The sequence below is a fragment of the Mustelus asterias genome, chromosome 1 (assembly GCF_964213995.1).
Source record: "Mustelus asterias chromosome 1, sMusAst1.hap1.1, whole genome shotgun sequence".
NCBI lineage: Eukaryota > Metazoa > Chordata > Chondrichthyes > Carcharhiniformes > Triakidae > Mustelus > Mustelus asterias.
This window is the reverse complement of record NC_135801.1, coordinates 169,874,859-169,893,771: the sequence shown is the minus strand read 5'-3', so window position 1 is coordinate 169,893,771 and position 18,913 is coordinate 169,874,859. Positions and strand designations below refer to the sequence as shown.

At 47.1% G+C, this 18,913-nt stretch overlaps 1 protein-coding gene across 9 annotated transcripts in view; it reads left to right on the top strand.

The window, feature by feature from the left end:
* fgfr3 (fibroblast growth factor receptor 3) overlaps nt 1-18,913 on the top strand; it is a 177,291-nt gene that overhangs the window by 116,952 nt on the left and 41,426 nt on the right. For all 9 annotated transcript variants that reach the window (XM_078223018.1, XM_078223028.1, XM_078222998.1 and 6 more), the window contains exon 9: nt 5,268-5,321. In XM_078223018.1, the coding sequence (XP_078079144.1) occupies nt 5,268-5,321 (54 nt within the window). The remainder of the gene's footprint in view (nt 1-5,267; nt 5,322-18,913) is intronic.

Below are 18,913 nucleotides of genomic sequence, written 5' to 3'. Positions count from 1 at the left end.
TGTGGAGCAGAGTGGGAGGAGAGCGGTGAACCCAGTGTGAAGCAGTGCAGGATGAGAGCGGTGAACCCAGTGTGGAGCAGAGTGGGAGGAGAGCGGTGAACCCAGTGTGGAGCAGAGTGGGAGGAGAGCGGTGAACCCAGTGTGAAGCAGTGCAGGAGGAGAGCGGTGAACCCAGTGTGGAGCAGTGTGGGAGGAGAGCGGTGAACCCAGTGTGGAGCAGAGTGGGAGGAGAGCGGTGAACCCAGTGTGGAGCAGAGTGGGAGGAGAGCGGTGAACCCAGTGTGGAGCAGAGTGGGAGGAGAGCGGTGAACCCAGTGTGAAGCAGAGTGGGAGGAGAGCGGTGAACCCAGTGTGGAGCAGCGCAGGAGGAGAGCGGTGAACCCAGTGTGGAGCAGTGTGGGAGGAGAGCGGTGAACCCAGTGTGAAGCAGTGCAAGAGGAGAGCGGTGAACCCAGTGTGGAGCAGAGTGGGAGGAGAGCGGTGAACCCAGTGTGAAGCAGTGCAGGAGGAGAGCGGTGAACCCAGTGTGGAGCAGAGTGGGAGGAGAGCGGTGAACCCAGTGTGAAGCAGCGCAGGAGGAGAGCGGTGAACCCAGTGTGGAGCAGTGTGGGAGGAGAGCGGTGAACCCAGTGTGGAGCAGAGTGGGAGGAGAGCGGTGAACCCAGTGTGAAGCAGCGCAGGAGGAGAGCGGTGAACCCAGTGTGGAGCAGTGTGGGAGGAGAGCGGTGAACCCAGTGTGGAGCAGTGTGGGAAGAGAGCGGTGAACCCAGTGTGAAGCAGAGTGGGAGGGGAGCGGTGAACCCAGTGTGGAGCAGCGCAGGAGGAGAGCGGTGAACCCAGTGTGGAGCAGTGTGGGAGGAGAGCGGTGAACCCAGTGTGAAGCAGTGCAAGAGGAGAGCGGTGAACCCAGTGTGAAGCAGAGTGGGAGGAGAGCGGTGAACCCAGTGTGGAGCAGCGCAGGAGGAGAGCGGTGAACCCAGTGTGGAGCAGTGTGGGAGGAGAGCGGTGAACCCAGTGTGAAGCAGTGCAAGAGGAGAGCGGTGAACCCAGTGTGGAGCAGAGTGGGAGGAGAGCGGTGAACCCAGTGTGAAGCAGTGCGGGAGGAGAGCGGTGAACCCAGTGTGGAGCAGTGTGGGAGGAGAGCGGTGAACCCAGTGTGAAGCAGTGCAAGAGGAGAGCGGTGAACCCAGTGTGGAGCAGAGTGGGAGGAGAGCGGTGAACCCAGTGTGGAGCAGAGTGGGAGGAGAGCGGTGAACCCAGTGTGAAGCAGAGTGGGAGGAGAGCGGTGAACCCAGTGTGGAGCAGTGTGGGAGGAGAGCGGTGAACCCAGTGTGAAGCAGTGCAAGAGGAGAGCGGTGAACCCAGTGTGGAGCAGCGCAGGAGGAGAGCGGTGAACCCAGTGTGGAGCAGTGTGGGAAGAGAGCGGTGAACCCAGTGTGGAGCAGTGTGGGAGGAGAGCGGTGAACCCAGTGTGGAGCAGTGTGGGAGGAGAGCGGTGAACCCAGTGTGAAGCAGTGCAAGAGGAGAGCGGTGAACCCAGTGTGGAGCAGAGTGGGAGGAGAGCGGTGAACCCAGTGTGGAGCAGAGTGGGAGGAGAGCGGTGAACCCAGTGTGGAGCAGAGTGGGAGGAGAGCGGTGAACCCAGTGTGAAGCAGTGCAGGAGGAGAGCGGTGAACCCAGTGTGGAGCAGAGTGGGAGGAGAGCGGTGAACCCAGTGTGGAGCAGTGTGGGAAGAGAGCGGTGAACCCAGTGTGGAGCAGTGTGGGAGGAGAGCGGTGAACCCAGTGTGGAGCAGAGTGGGAGGAGAGCGGTGAACCCAGTGTGGAGCAGAGTGGGAGGAGAGCGGTGAACCCAGTGTGGAGCAGTGTGGGAAGAGAGCGGTGAACCCAGTGTGGAGCAGAGTGGGAGGAGAGCGGTGAACCCAGTGTGAAGCAGAGTGGGAGGAGAGCGGTGAACCCAGTGTGGAGCAGTGTGGGAGGAGAGCGATGAACCCAGTGTGGAACCTCTGGGAAAGTGTAAGCGGCAAAGAGGGCTTTGGGAAATCCAAAACCAGCAATACCCTGCTGGTGACGAACTGCCTAGAAAACTGCCTTGTCATCACCAACATCTTGTTCCGTCAGAGAGACAAGTACAAGGCCTCATAGCAACACCCTCGCTCCAAGCACTGGCACCTGCTCAATTGTGTCATTGTCCAAGGAAGGTACTGTAAAGATGTGCATTTCTGCTGCACCATGACAAGAGCCGACGACTGCTGGATCGATAACAGTCTAATCTGCTTTGTGATCAGTGTCAATATAGCCCCAAAGCAGTAGCAGCAACAGACAATGCCACAGGAAAATGAATGCTGTGGCCCTGATAAGGGAGGCCTCTTCAGTCTGCACCTCACTGCGAATCTGATGTCTTTGCGACGCAAAGTGTCCACAGCACCTGCTCTGCCCCCAGGACCTCCATAATCTGCACCTGCGAAGACGCTTGGTCATAGGACCAGGAAACACAAAGACTGGTTCGATGAGAAAAACCAGGAGATCCAAGAACTGATAAGGAGAAAGCTCAAGACTTCTCTGAACCTGAAACAGCAATCCAACCCGAGGGCAAGAAATCAGCACTACAGATGGTTGGAGGCTTAGGTCCAGCAAAGAAGCAACAGCCTAAAGAACAGAGAAAGTGTAGGAGATCCAGCAATTAACTGGCAAACGTTGACGCACAAGGTTTCTTTGGCACAGTCAAGGCCACCTAAGGCTCAAGCACCCAAGGCCCCACCCCACTGCTGGCCAAGAATGCGGAGGTGCTCATCAAGAACAGAGAGGCAGTCAGCACCCGCTGGAAAGAGCACTTCGTAGACCTCCTTAACAGAGACTCTGTCTTCAATGCAAGTGTCCTCGACTCCATCCCACAGCATGCTACCTTCCACCATCTCATCACAATCCCAACCCGGCATGAGGTAGAAAAGGCCATCCAACAGCTAAAGAACAGCAAAGCACCAGGAGCAGATGGAATGCCCGCCCAAGCACTAAAACATGGCAGAGAAGCATTATTGGTGTGAATACATGACCTCATTTTCTTTACCTGGATGGAGGAGAACATGGTCAGGAGATCTCAGACATGTCGTAATCGTGATCATCTTCAAGAAAGGTGACAAGTCTAATTGCAGTAACTACAGAGGATTTTCCTTGCTGTCGGTCGCAGGGAAAGTCATTGCAAGAACCTTCCTTAATCACCTTCACCCTGTGGCTGAAGAACCCCTCCCGAAGTCCCAACGTGGATTTCACCCACTAAAGGGCTCAATAGACATGATCTTCACTGCACAGCATCTACAAGAGGAATGCAGGGAACAGCACCAGCCCTTGTACACGGCCTTCTTTGACCTCACAAAGGCCTCCGACACCGTCGATTGCGAGGGTGTCATCACACCTTGCTACAATGCTCTTGTCTCTCCCTCAACCAGCTCGCAGCTAAATTGGTGCTCAACGGCAGAACAAACTGGAGTTTATTCAACCTCCATCACATGCCGGCAAGATCCAAGGTCGTTCCATCATCCATCATTGAACTACAGTGTGAAGACGATGCTTACGTCTGTGCGCACACTGTGGCTAAGCTTCAAGCCATCGTAAACTTCTTCACTGAGGCATACGGGAGCATGAGCTTTACACTAAACATCCATGAGACAAAGGTCTTCTACCTGTCCCCACCACACAACACTGCCCGCTCATTATCAAAATCCACAATGAGGCCTTAGACAATGTGGACCGCTTTCCATATCCTGGGACCCTACTGTCAGCAAGAGCAGGCATCGATGATGAGGTCCAACTCTGCCTTCAGTGTGCTGCACAGCCTTTAGTTGCCTGAGAACAAGTGTGTTTAAAGATCAGGATCTTGAGCTCATGGTCTACACAGTAACCACCTTAAAACTTGGGAGAAGTACCACCAACACTACCTCAACAAGATCCTGCAAATCCATTGGCAGGATACGTGCATCAACATCAATGTTCTTGCTCAGGTCAACATTACCAGCATCGAAGCCTTGATCACGCTCATCAGCTCTGGTGGACAAGCCACATCGTTCACATGCCTGACACAGATGCTTTACTCAGAGCTTCGATAGGGCAAGCAAGTCCTGAGAGTGCAGAGGAAACACATCAAAGACACCCTCAAAGTCTCCTTGAAAAAGTGCAACATCTCCCTTGACACTGGGAATCCTAAGCCCAAAACCGCCCAAAGTGGTAAAGGCGCATCCGAGTTTAATCGCCAAGAGCATGCTGAAACCAAGTGTCAACAGCTAACGAGGTGCATAGCAACCCAGGCACCCCACCCACCCGTTCCTTCAGTCACTGTCTGCCCCCCCTGTGACAGACCCTGTGACAGACCCTGTGATAGAGTCTGTAGGCCATACATTGGGCTCCTCGGTCACCTGAAAATTGATTTTAGTGTGGAAACAAGAAATCCGTGACCCTGAGGTACTACTGCTTAAGAATGATCCTGGCCCAAGTTCCTGCTCTTCATCTGCTGTGGTCAATTTGAAGATCTAGATGCTTTAATTTCTTTTTTAACTCGAGCACAAACAGTAACCACAGAAATAGAGACAAAGTCACGCTCGAGTATGGCCCACCTCCCCTGTCCCTGCCTCCATTCCTGCCCCCTGGACCTGAATTGGTCACCACTCCTGACTCCCTGCCAATTAACTTCTCAGCCCCATTAAAATGTGAAGCTTTGTCTGCTTCCTGTCAGGGGAGGGAGATCGATAGAAATGAACCTCTCTCTAGAACATGTCTCCTTATCCAAAATCATGCTCCATGTGTTCAGTTAACTGACTAGGACAGAGGGTGTTTCGGGTACAGGAGTTCTTCTTGCTCCTGATATAGGGATGGGAAAAAACAAGCCACTCCTCAATGTCCACCCCTGCTGGAAAGTAAGACAGGATTGGGGGTGACTGTTGATTCTTCCATAGCACAGCATTTGCTGCTTAAACTTCCGCATAAATGACCACTTGAGTGAAGTAACAGAAGGAGAGGTTGGTGCACAGGAACTTACTCCAACATGACAAAACCACCAGAAGATACCCAGTGAAACGGGTATACTTAGTGAATAAAAATTTGAGTACAGAATGTTGCAATTGATTTCAACTTCTGGGTATTTGTCATTTCTCAGTCTTTTTTCGCCTGACTAATTCTGCGTAGTTTATCTTAGTTCTGGCTGACTCCTTTACAGTGAGTTTTGCATGTTGACTACAGTGCAATATTATACTGATGAGAGGTTTATTTTGTTTTCAGATTCTTTGTCTTCGGGTGATGATGAGGATGATGATGATGGATCTGAGGATGCAGGTACTGTACCAGTGATGGAGAAAGCTCTGTTATCTTACCTCTTCCCAAACTTAGGAATAACATGGCTCTATTTAAAGAAATACTGAAAGCATTTGGCCGGCGCATTCCAAGCGATAACTGTGGAGAGAACTGGTTATCTACCTTGTTGCCGCTTATGGAATAGAGGTGATCTGTCATATTTGGTGATGTGACAGATGTCACCGCACTTGAAACAGCCTGAAGTTCTTTGAGACAACTTGTCAGTCTGATGGGGTACTTTTCAACTCTGTGAACTAGCAGACAACTGTGCTTACTCCCATCTCCAATGAGTGCACCCACTGTAGTAAGGTGTTGTCAAATTAGCCTTGGGGGAATACAAGTGCTTTGCTTTTCCTTGTATTTATTCAAAATCTTACTAAATGCAGAAAAATGGTGTAGTCCTTTCATAGAGCATCTCTACAATCTTGGCTGATTAATGAAAATGCTAACTGTTAAATTCATCCTGCGACGCTATTTAGAATATTTACTGTGGACCTATTTGTAAACAGGAGCTGATTCCTGGTGCCTGTAGTTTGGGTGGGTGCAAGGAAAATATAACCAGTCAAGTTATATTGAGGTTTTCCATCCCTGATCACTATCCTGATACAAACTAGAGAGAGCGAGAAAGGGTGTGGGCTTGATTTTACAGGGAGATATATTCCCCATTCACCTGTTATAAAAACAGGTTGTGAGCCCACCCACTCAGAAACCAGCTGCCCTTTATTGATTTAGAGTCCAACCTCCGACCCCATCTGGGAGGAGGTCCTGCTGTAGAGAGCTGCTGGGCAGTCTGATTGGCCAGTGGCTGTGTAGTCCCAGCAGTGCCAGAAATGAGTGACAGGACAACAGCCAGTCCCAAAGGAAGGAGTGCATTGGAACCTGGACTCAGAGGTAAGTCTGGAGTTTGGACGGGCCAGGTTGGGCGACCCCAGTTGGGAGGATGGGTTAAAGGCCTGGGGCGGAAGGTTAAAGGAAGGGTGAGTCTGATTTTGTTGGTGGGGGTGGGTCAGTTGCCTCCAGTGGAAATAGGGAAGCCTAAAGTTGGTACCCACCTCCCTTCTTGCCTGATGGTAGCCCACACAGTTAAAGCTACCAGGCTACCTGCATTACACCTGCCCTCCCCTACTGCATGTTAAATAGTGGTGGGCCAGATTGAATGGCCATTGTTCAAGAGTGACCATTTTCTCAGCTTCCTCCACTCCCTGTAGCCAATTGCCGTGCCTGACACTGTGCAGTCTTCCCACATTCTCACAACGAGAATCAAACCCAAGCCCTTTAAGATCTCAGCAGCTCTCCGCTACTTAGAAAGGATGTCCCACAGACAGCAAACCATCTTGAGGCTGGGAAAATCTCCTGTGCTGTCAGCCAATTGTTACCCTAGGCGATCCCACTTCACAAAGTCAGCAGGAGCCGGGTTACTTTAAATTTGCTGCTCTCCGCTGACACTCCCACTGCCTCCTGTGGAACACCACCGTGGGGACACTTCACGGCTCACAACTCTGTGTGCATGGTGCCAACAGGTAAGTCACTGGCACCAACCCTTAGCCAAAACTTCTGTTTTTGATGGCATGCGCCACTTCAGCAGTAGCACTGCTTTGTTTACAATGTGAGTGATGGTGGACCAGCAATCTCAGGACTACATTAGTGGATTATAGAGCAACTCATTTTCACAGGAGCTAGGCCTTTCTTATTTTATTGGCCCTCACAGTAACGATTAATAGAGAGGAGGTAAGATCACATGCTTACAATTACAAAGGAACATTGTATCTGGTGTTGAGGAAGGTTCCAAGATTGCATTGAAATTCTGGCTGAGAATACGATGAATACATCTGCATGAAATATTCATGGGCATTCAGGGCGGCACGGTGGCACAGTGGTTAGCACTGCTGCCTCCTCACAGCGCCAGGGACCCAGGTTCAATTCCGGCCTCGGGTCGCTGTCTATGTGGAGTTTGCTCGTTCTCCCTGTGTCTGCATGGGTTTCCTCCGGGTGCTCCAGTTTCCCCCCACAGTCCAGAGATGCGGGTGAGGTCGATTGGCCATGCTGAATTGACCCTAGTGTTAGGGAACTAACAGGGTAAATATGTGAGGTTGCGGGAGTTGGGCCTGGGTGGGGTTGTGGTCGGTGCAGACTCAATGGGCTGAATGGCCTCCTTCTGCACTGCAGGGATTCTATGATTCAGTGTCATACATAAAAGGCCACGTATCAGTCAGTGGCGCACCTGAACCAGGAATCCCACGGTTAAACCAAAATTGGGCCTCTTCAAATTGGTCAACCAGTGCGTCGCAAGCCTCTACATACAGATCACTACTTCTGCAATGTCAAATTTCAGGCCATCCTCCTGGCAAAGCAAGTGTAGTTGGGTGCTGGGAGGAGAATGGGGAAGGTGGCAATCATGGCTGGTAGCAGCTGTCAGGCATGATGTGGTAGCGTGATGAATATTTCTGCTCTTCCTGATTGCACATCCAAACTAAATTTTTTAATAAAGTATTGTAACAATACTTTATTGGCCAAAAATAGTGGAGAAACAAGTGATTGGGAAAAATTTAAGAAACAACAAAGAGAGACTAAGAAAGCAATAAAGAAAGGAAGGATAGACTATGAAGCTAGGCAAGCAATTAATATAAAAAATGATAGTAAAAGTTTTTATAAATATATAAAAAGGAATAGAGTGGCTAGAGTGAATGTTGGACCCTTGGAGGACGAGAGGGGGGGGTTATTAGTGGGAAATGAGGGTATGGCTGAGTCTTTAAATAAGTTTTTTGTGTCGGTCTTCACGGTGGAGGACACAAATAGTTTGCCAAATATTAACGATAGAGGGTTGGCAGCAGGAGAAATACTTAATACAATTAATGGTACCAGAGAGGCAGTGCTGGGTAGACTAATGGGACTGAAGGTGGACAAGTCCCCGGGTCCGGACGGAATGCATCCCAGGGTATTGAAAGAAATGTCAGAGGTAATAGTGGATGCGTTAGTGATTATTTATCAAAACTCGTTGCATTCTGGGGTAGTGCCGGTTGATTGGAAAAATGCTAATGTTACGCCGCTGTTTAAAAAAGGAAGGAGACAAAAGGCGGGTAACTATAGGCCGGTCAGCTTAACGTCTGTAGTAGGGAAAATGCTGGAATCCATTATTAAAGAGGAGATAGCAGGGCATCTGGATAGAAATGGTTCGATCAATCAGACGCAGCATGGATTCATGAGGGGAAAGTCGTGCTTGACGAACATGTTGGATTTTTATGAAGATGTGACTAGGGCGGTTGATGGAGGAGAACCGGTGGATGCGGTGTTTTTGGATTTCCAAAAGGCGTTTGATAAGGTGCCCCATAAAAGGCTGCTGAAGAAGATTAGGGCACACGGAGTTGGGGGTAGTGTGTTAAAGTGGATTGGGGACTGGCTATCCGACAGGAAGCAAAGAGTCGGAATAAATGGGTGTTTTTCCGGTTGGAGGAAGGTAACTAGTGGCGTGCCGCAGGGATCGGTACTCGGGCCGCAACTATTTACCATTTATATAGATGATCTGGAGGAGGGGACGGAGTGTAGGGTAACGAAGTTTGCAGACGACACAAAGATAAGTGGAAAAGTGAATCGTGTGGAGGACGGAGAAGATCTGCAGAGAGATTTGGACAGGCTGAGTGAGTGGGTGAGGATATGGCAAATGGAGTATAACGTTGATAAATGCGAGGTTATACACTTTGGAGGAAATAATAACAAATGGGATTACTATCTCAATGGAAACAAATTAAAACATGCTACCGTGCAAAGGGACCTGGGGGTCCTTGTGCATGAGACGCAAAAGCCCAGTCTGCAGGTACAACAGGTGATCAAGAAGGCAAATGGGATGTTGGCCTATATCGCGAGGGGGATAGAATATAAAAGCAGGGATGTCTTGATGCACCTGTACAGGGCATTGGTGAGGCCGCAGCTGGAATACTGTGTGCAGTATTGGTCCCCTTATATGAGGAAGGATATATTGGCATTGGAGGGAGTGCAGAGAAGGTTCACCAGGTTGATACCGGAGATGAGGGGTTTGGATTATGAGGAGAGGCTGAGGAGATTGGGTTTGTACTCGTTGGAGTTTAGAAGGATGAGGGGGGATCTTATGGAGACTTATAAGATAATGCGGGGGCTGGATAGGGTGGAGGCGGAGAGATTCTTTCCACTTAGTAAGGAAGTTAAAACTAGAGGACACAGCCTCAAAATAAAGGGGGGTCGGTTTAAGACAGAGTTGAGGAGGAACTTCTTCTCCCAGAGGGTGGTGAATCTCTGGAATTCTCTGCCCACTGAGGTGGTGGAGGCTACCTCGCTGAATATGTTTAAAGCGCGGATGGATGGATTCCTGATCGGTAAGGGAATTAAGGGTTATGGGGATCAGGCGGGTAAGTGGTACTGATCCACGTCAGATCAGCCATGATCTTATTGAATGGCGGGGCAGGCTCGAGGGGCTAGATGGCCTACTCCTGCTCCTATTTCTTATGTTCTTATGTTCTTATTGTCCTTGAGATAGCCAGCTGCTTGATAAGCCATATCCAGGCTAACAAAATCTGAGCAGGGCTCTGTGTGTTCTTTACATTTTAATAATGGAAAAGGAGTTTCATGTGCCTGTTGCTCATATTGCACCATTTAATTTCAACTTGCAATACCCCTTTCTAAATGGTACATGATGCATACATTGCAATGTTAATGTAGACACCACAACGGGAATGAAGTTTACACAGCTAGAAGAGCGGGCAGAGACATGCTGATTACTTCGGTGCACAGTTGTGCTCATTTAGTGCTAAGGATGACCAAGCCTGCGCCGGTTGCCAGAAAGGTAACACACCGCCTGTAACTGGGAGCAGAGTTTGTAGAAAATGTGCTGTTGTTGCGTAATGTTTAATCCCAGACAGAAATCTGCCTCGTGACCATCACTGGCTCTGTCACAGGATATCGGCATTTTAAAGAAGGGATTAGTATAAATTAGAGCCAATTTGTTGCGTTAGGAAGCAAGGAGACCACTAATCCAGTCCAAACAAATCCAGTCCTCACAACAAAACATCCATTCCTAAGCCTGTTAGACTTGATTTGAATGCACATCAATATTTCCCATTGTGCGTGTTGGAAAACAAATTCCAATTGTAGAGTTAATTCTGGGTGAAACAAGGTGGTTTAAGGCTGTAACATTGATGAGGAATAAAGTATATAAAAAGGGAGCAGGAGACCTATTGGTAATCTTCATTCAGGTTGTTTTTGCTGCTGTTTTCAAATTTAACCTGCTCCACTACAGGAAATTTTTTTCCAGCTGTTTGCAAATCAACAATCAACGTCTGTTGTTTATTGGAAGCTGGCAGTGCACAATTTGGCTACTATAATGGCTACACATTAATAGTAGTTAATTCGTTGTGCAGCACTTTGGGAGACCGTGCAAAGTGCTATATTAATGCAAGTTGTGTCCTGCAACCAGCAAAGAGAGGAGGGTATTGGAAGAGCAGCAAAGATATAGGTGAAGGGTATGATTCTTAGAAGGTTGTTAAAATCAGAGAGGAATATGGTAAAGCAAATAACTATAGATGGAGAGTTCCAGCGGACATGGGCCATTTATTTAACCAATGAGCAAGGAATAGTCTTGTCTAATAAATGAAGGATGTTTAGTGAGACATATAACTAGAGACAGGCAATCATTGCAGTAGGGTCCATGGACCAGGATTGTGAAATTAGTTTTGTGGGCCATATGAGATAATCCAGCTTGGTAACAACTGTACTGATTGGAGTATAGAAGATGATTGGATGAAGGTAGGAGCTGTCAGGAATTCTGAATGAGTTCTAGTTTGTGGAGACAGAAGGCTGACAAGAGGAACTTGGGGGGGGAAAAAGCCAACACTTGAGGCAATGAAGGTGTGGATTAGGGGCTAAGCAGTACTATGGCAATGGGTGATGTTTTGGGGAAGGAGGATGTGGCGCAGGGAGTGGTTGGGCATCCGAGAGGCCACTTACGTTGCGTCCACTCACGTAACAGCTTTGTCATCATTTCACGGGCACTGCCGTCAGTTACACCACAATACACATCTTGTAATGAAAATGCCTTGGCTAACATTTATAATGGACTTCCCAAACACTTGCTTCAGTGTCCGCGCAGGATTTTCCCCACTGTTGCCACTGGCCATCGTCATCCACCTAGTATCTGCTCAAGAGCTTCTCTTGGATGGTCAGAGGAATGAGTTAACTTTTAATTTGTTTCCTTGTTCTGTGTTTTGTGTTCTCTCATCAATTGGAGAATGTGCTCTCAGGGTCAGTGTTAATGGAACTCTGGTAAAAGCCCTTAATATTTTCCTTCAACTGAAGGATAATTATGTTTTTCTGGCAATCACATTTAAGTCAAATAAAAACAATGCTTCACTTTTGGTAAATATCTCTGTTTACACAAGCTCCTCTTGGACTCTGAGCAATACGCCTTTATGGAGAGGCAATTTGGTCTCTAATTAAATCTGGCTGTGCACTCACAGTCATCAACTGAGCAAATTACATAATTAGTGCAGATTCTGTCTACTGCACAACTTGTGGTAAGCACCAATTTGTTAAATGAGGTCCCAGTCCTGTTAATCAAATTGAATATCTAATCATCAGCTGTGTTATTTAACTGGATATGTTCAAGGCAAAGGGAGGGCGGGAGTGTAATACAGAATAATCATCTATCAGTGTCTTGTTAGAACACTTTGATATGCCACAATCTCAGCGATAGAAATGCATCACACAGAACACACATATACTGTCTACATGACTATCGCCATGGGGTTGAAGTTAATAACAAACACATCAGCCAGATAGTCTGAGAATTTTGCATCTGTTGCTGTGGCAAATTATTTAATCTTTTTTCTAGAAATTTCAGGAGACGATTTCCCTGAGTCGCCATGTGCACTGAGAGTGTGAACCTCAGGAAGATTTCTTACATTTTGGGTTTCATGGAATGTCCAGGGAATGATTTCACTAGAAATAGCACTCGGGTAATCTCTAACCTTTCTCGCTCTCACACACTCGCTCCAATACAGAGCCCTGCGGTACACCACTAGTCACAGGCCTCCAGTGGAAGGGTCTTTTTCCGGCTGGAGGCCTGTGACTAGTGGTGTACCGCAGGGCTCTGTATTGGGACCTCTGCTGTTTGTGATTTATATAAATGATCTGGAAGAAGGAGTAACTGGGGTGATCAGTAAGTTTGCGGACGACACAAAACTGGCAGGACTTGCAGATAGTGAGGAACATTGTCAGAGGCTACAGAAGGATATAGATAGGCTGGAAATTTGGGCAAGGAAATGGCAGATGGAGTTCAATCCTGATAAATGCGAAGTGATGCATTTTGGTGGGAATAATGTAGGGAGGAGCTACACGATAAATGGAAGAACCATAAAGGGTGTAGAGACGCAGAGGGACCTGGGTGTGCAAGTCCACAGATCTTTGAAGGTGACGTCACAGGTGGAGAAGGTGGTGAAGAAGGCATATGGCATGCTTGCCTTTATAGGACGGGGCATAGAGTATAAGAGTTGGGGTCTGATGTTGCAGATGTATAGAACGTTGGTTCGGCCGCATTTGGAATACTGCGTCCAGTTCTGGTCGCCACACTACCAGAAGGACGTGGAGGCTTTGGAGAGAGTACAGAGGAGGTTTACCAGGATGTTGCCTGGTATGGAGGGGCTTGGTTATGAGGAGAGATTGGGGAAACTGGGGTTGTTCTCCTTGGAAAGACGGAGGATGAGGGGAGACTTAATAGAGGTGTATAAAATTATGAAAGGCATAGATAGGGTGAACAGTGGGAAGCTTTTCCCCGGGTCGGTGGTGACGTTCACGAGGGGTCATAGGTTCAAGGTGAAGGGGGGGAGGTTTAACACAGATATCAGAAGGACATATTTCACACAGAGGGTCGTGGGGACCTGGAATGTGTTGCCGGGCAAGGTGGTGGAGGCGGACACACTGGGAACGTTTAAGACTTATCTAGACAGCTATATGAACGGAGTGGGAATGGAGGGATACAAAAGAGTGGTCTAGTCTGGACCAGGGAGCGGCGCGGGCTAATTGTTCCTTTTGTTCTCGTTTCAAGGCTTCATTCTATGATCATCTTGCTGGTGCCAGTACAGAGCGAGACTGCGGATAGTTGGGAACCTGTCTCGGGGGCAGGGAATTCATATGGTGTTTGTGGAAGTGGAAATGACTAGGGTTGGGAAGCATTTCCCGATCAGGGCCATTGTGATCTCCTGGACTCGTTTCGATCGCCTCAGGGGGTCGGAGAGGAATTTCCCAGATTTTTTTTCCCCATATTGGCCCTGGGGTTTTTCACTCTGGGTTTTCGCCTCTCCCTGGAGATCACATGGTCTGGAATGGGGGGGTGGGGGTGAGTTAATAGGTTGTAATGAACAAAGCATCGTAGCTGTGAGGGACAGCTCGGTGGATAGGATATTGGTATGTAGATAGGCTGGAAAATTGGGCGGGGATCCGGGATTCAGGATTCAATCCTGGACCGGGGAGCGGCGCGGGCTTGGAGGGCCGAAGGGCCTGTTCCTGTGCTGTATTGTTCTTTGTTCTTTGTCACACGGATAGACTTAATAGAGGGGGGTCTACTGTACTATAATCAAAGAAAGTCTCCCCTCTCTCACACTCTGCAGTGCCTCCTACTGGGGTCTGATTCAGTTTCATTTTCATCTCTGAAGCAATTTGTGTCAAATTTTAGTCTTAATCTTGTTTTGTTTCAAATACAATATTTATTTACCCTATTTAAGCTGACTCACCACCCCTTTGGCTTTTAACATCGAGATGAAAGATCCCAGAACCGGGGAATTTCTGCAGTTCCCACCTCTTGGCCGATATTTATACCTTGGGCCAATATCATGAAGGAACCGTCAGTTTTCTTTTGCTATTTGTGGGATCTTGCTGTGCATGAATTGGCCGCACTGTTTTCTACATTACAGCTTACGACATGTCAAGAATGTATGTCAAATGAAAGCAGTTGGGTATGAACTGAAATCATGAAACATACCTCCATAATTGTACATTTGTGAATATAGCTTAAAAGTTCCTCTTTTCAGAGATATGAAGTGCAGGAGGAATGTAAAGTCGCAGATTCCCTGTGACTCACAGGGAACAGGGCAGGCACACTGGGAACGTTTAAGACTTCTCTAGATAGCCACATGAACGGAGTGGGAATGGAGGGATACAAAAGAATGGTCTAGTTGGGACCAGGGAGCGGCGCGGGCTTGGAGGGCCAAAGGGCCTGTTCCTGTGCTGTATTGTTCTTTGACTCCAGGATAATACTTAACTGTCCAGAGTTTGCCCTCTTCCAGCCTGTACTCCAACTGTTGACAACCCCAAACTCCCAGTTCCCTGCCTCAACTCTCAACACCATCACTCCCAGCCTCCATGGTTGGCCTTTGTCCATTTCATTGTTTAATCCTGAAGATTGTAGTAGTTACATTGTAAGGGTTCAGTGGTCTGGTGCAGGAAATTTGTGGAATTGGAAAGCCAGAGTGCACTGTAAATGGCTTCTGATGAAAACTTGGCTGTGGACCCAACATGTGAAAAGCACTGTAAGGGAATGTGTGGAATCCGCTGTAATAATTCAGAGAATTGTGTCAGAAAGGGTTTCAACTCAGTTGGCAGTGAGCAGGCTTCACGTATTACTTTATAAACACACTGATTCTTATATTGCCATCTCTCGCTCTCTCTGTTATCTACTTTAATGATTGCCACATCTGGTAGCAATAGCAAATCAGCAATTGGTTAACAGATCACTTGTGGTGGTTTAGAAATGTGAGCTAATCAACACTGTTACACAGAAAGGTGCAAGCCTAGAGATGGGATCCAGAATAGTGGCTCTTATTTATAGGTAGCTGCTACACCTAGTGGTCTTGTACCCATTGTTGAGGTTTTCAGCGGCCTCAGGCAGAGTTGGAAATGGTCTATGTATCACAGATGGAAGTAAGAGGAGGTCTTTGTGATGGTGCAGATACTGGGTTCGAAGCTAAGCTCAGGGTCAGATAAGATGACATGGCTGTGAGTAGGGGTTGCCACAATGACCAGTGCTTGGATCCAATGTTCCAAGGAGCAGTTTGGTTCAGCTGCAGAGAATGGCTAGATAGAAGGAGTCAGTGCTTAAGGAGCAGAATTTCTGACAGAGACCTTTGGTTCTCCCAGTATTTAGTTGGAGGAAATGTCTTTTCATCCAGTACCAGTTGTTGGATAAGCAACATGGCAAATCAGAGGCAATAAAAGGATCGCATAACAGACTGCTATGTAAAGTTAAAGCACATAGGATTGCAGGTAATGTCTTGAGATGCATAGAAAGCTGGTTAGCAGAAAGGAAGCCAAGAATTGGCATAAATGGGTCTTTTTCTGATTGGCAGTCAGTGACTAATGGGGTTCTGCATTCTGCTAGGACCCCAACTGTTCACATTATATATTGATTTGGAAGAGGGAACTGAATGCATTATCTCCAAATTTGCAGATGATACAAAGTTGGGTGGGAGGGTGAGCTGTGAGGAGGACGCAGAGATGCTTCAGTGTGATTTGGACAGGCTGAGTGTGTGGGCATCTGCATAGCAGATACAGTATAATGTGGATAAATGTGAGGTTATCCACTTTGGTAGCAAAAATAGGAAGACAGATTATTACTTGAATGGATGTAAATTGAGAGAGTTGGATACTCAGCGAGACCTTGGAGTTTTCGTGCATCAGTCGCTGAAAGTAAGCACGCAGGTACAGCAGGCAGTAAAGAAGGCAATTGGTATGTTGGCCTTCATAACGAGAGGATTTGAGTATAGGGATAGGGATGTTTTGCTGCAATTGTATAGGGTGTTGGTGAGGCCACATTTGGAGTATTGTGTGCAGTTTTGGTGTCCTTATCTGAGGAAGGATGTCCTTGCTAGAGGGAGTACAGTGAGAGTTTACCAGACTGATTCCTGGGATGGCAAGTCTGTCATGAGGAGAGAGTAAGTCGGTTAGGATTATATTCACTGGAGTTTAGAAGAATGAGAGGGGATCTCTTAGAAGCTAACAGGGTTAGATAAGGTATGTCCAGAAAGAATGTTTCCAATGATGGGGGAGTCCAGAACTAGAGGTCATGGTTTGAGGATAAGAGGTAAACCTTTTAGAATTGAGGTGAGGAGAAATTTCTTCACCCAGAGGGTGGTGAATGTGTGGAATTCATTACCAGAGAATGCAGTTGAGGCCAAAGCATTGTCTGATTTCAAGAAGAAATTAGATATGGCGCTTGAGGCTAAAGGGATCGGGGGATATGGAGCGGGGGGGTTGAAGGGGGGTCAGGATATTGAATTCGATGATCAGCCATGATCAAAATGAATGATGGAGCAGGCTTGATGGGCCGAATGGCCTCCTCCTGCTTCTAGTTTCTGTTTCTAAGAGAGATTGCGAAGACAGTTCTGCAGCATTCAAGGCAAGGTGAGGAAAGGCTTATGGTGGAACCAGAATGCAACACTCAAGCCCACTCTACCATAATCACTGAAAATTGTTTGATACAAAGCAAGCTGCTTTGTAATAGAATCATTAGATTCTATTAATTCGTAATGTAGAATGGGATAAAATAACATACCACGAGATTTCAAGAGAAAACGGAAATGGATTTGACGTTTGAAATCGCTTCGATAGTATGGTTGTTACGTTTTGAAAAAAAAACTTGTCTCAAGTTGATACAAGCATAACTTGACGAAATCTGGTGCCTTGCTAAGTTAGCCTCATTTATTTTGAAGAACTTGTTGAGTTTTCCACTTGTTGATCTTGCATGTACGGATATCCCAAAACACTACAGTACTCCTTTCACACAGCAGCAGGAATACTATACATGACCTGTATTATAGGAAAGCGTTCACAGTGCAATGTGTGAAATGGTATTGCAGCAACATCTCTGGGCAGCCTGTTTCTCTTATTCAAAACTTTGAAATTTGAAAGCAGCAACTGAGTTGGGAGCATGGGTCATAATCATTGGCTCAATATTTTAGGCAGTTTGCTACAATTCATCTTCAAATCCTCTCTGACACATGCAAATTCATCATACAGTAAGTACTCAATTAAACATGTGCACACCTCTGATTCAGGGCTAATGTAGTCTTTTCCCACAGCCCATAACCTTGTTCCCCACGGTCTCATAAATAGTTTTGTTCAGTGAAATTAAATCACTTCGAGTTGGCAGTCAATGAGTTCTCTTGTCAGTCTCGAGGTCAGGAAGACAATGTTCTTGGCCATATCTGTCTGTGGAGAAACATCACCCTCACTGCAAATCTGTCAGCCAATATCTACCAAGTGCCAGAGGAAAATAAATGGCCTGCATTATTGGTTCGACTCTCTTGTGAAGGTTAACGGTGAGAACTGCTGTGACCCAGCATTGGCCTGTAGCAGCGAGCTTTGATTAAGCTCGCACTGCTGGGAAAGTAAATTAGTTTAACATTGCTGTTCCATTGCTGGGTGAGAAATGATGGACCCCAGCGTTATATGACAGGAAAACAATGTGTGAAGTGTTGCCCGGGATGTGGGACAGGAATCTTCACCTCCCCCCACCCCACATCCCACCCACTCTCCTCATCCAGCAACCCTTCACATACCAGTAGCTAATGGAGACACAGGAACAAGCAATTATGATATTCAGAATGACGCTAAGGCAGTGTGTGATTGGATATTGGGAGTGCAGAAGCTCAGTCAAACAATTTGGTGTGGGGTTAGAGGCAGAGAGAGGATTAATCGTTTCAGAGTAGAGTCATTTAAGTTGTTTCTTTTTATTATTTTTAAAGCTCATGGTTTATTAAAAGTCTACAAAACTTTGGAAAGGTTCATTATAGCTTGATGAAGTTATTAGAATCTGCACACAATGATATCAGAATGGAGGTTTGTATCACATGCAAGTATGTTCATGGTTATAATCTGTACGTGAGCAGATTTAGCTGTCTGGAAATGTAACCATTGCAGTGACCATTGCTGCATGTTTTGTTTGAACTATTGACAGAGTCTAGCTTTAAAAGGCTTGTCTCTTTGAGCTGCTTTCACACTTATTCCTTGTTCTGAACTCAACAAAGTGAACTCCGCACAATTGGCTCAGAATATGGATGGAATTTTTAATGCCATCTGAATAAGCACAGGTATGCTCCCTAAAACCATATTTACAAGCCTTGTTATCGGCTGAGTCCACACTCCACAAATGTGGTCATTTTCCTATCTCCAATTTTTTTTCTCTGTCTCCTGAGGATCTCCACTACATGATGTAGAAGTGATTCTACTGCTGCGAGCACTTCCCACATACACATACAAGTTTCTTTGATAACAGGGGAATCACAATCAGTTATATATGATTATGGGAGGAAGTTTTTGGATGGCTCCTCTGCATTTCACTGCCCACCTCTCCCCCCAACCCACCCCCTCACTGTGACATGGCTGTAAAATTCCGTCCTACGTTCCAGTTGTTTTAAACACTTAATATGTTAGCCCTACCCAAACTGTTCTGAAACCATTTGTTCCGTTGGTTCGTGGTCAGTACTGTGCTACTAGGAGCTATTGTGCTTCCCGTCAGCAATCACTTTCTTTCTCCATTGTAATTGCTCACTCAGGAC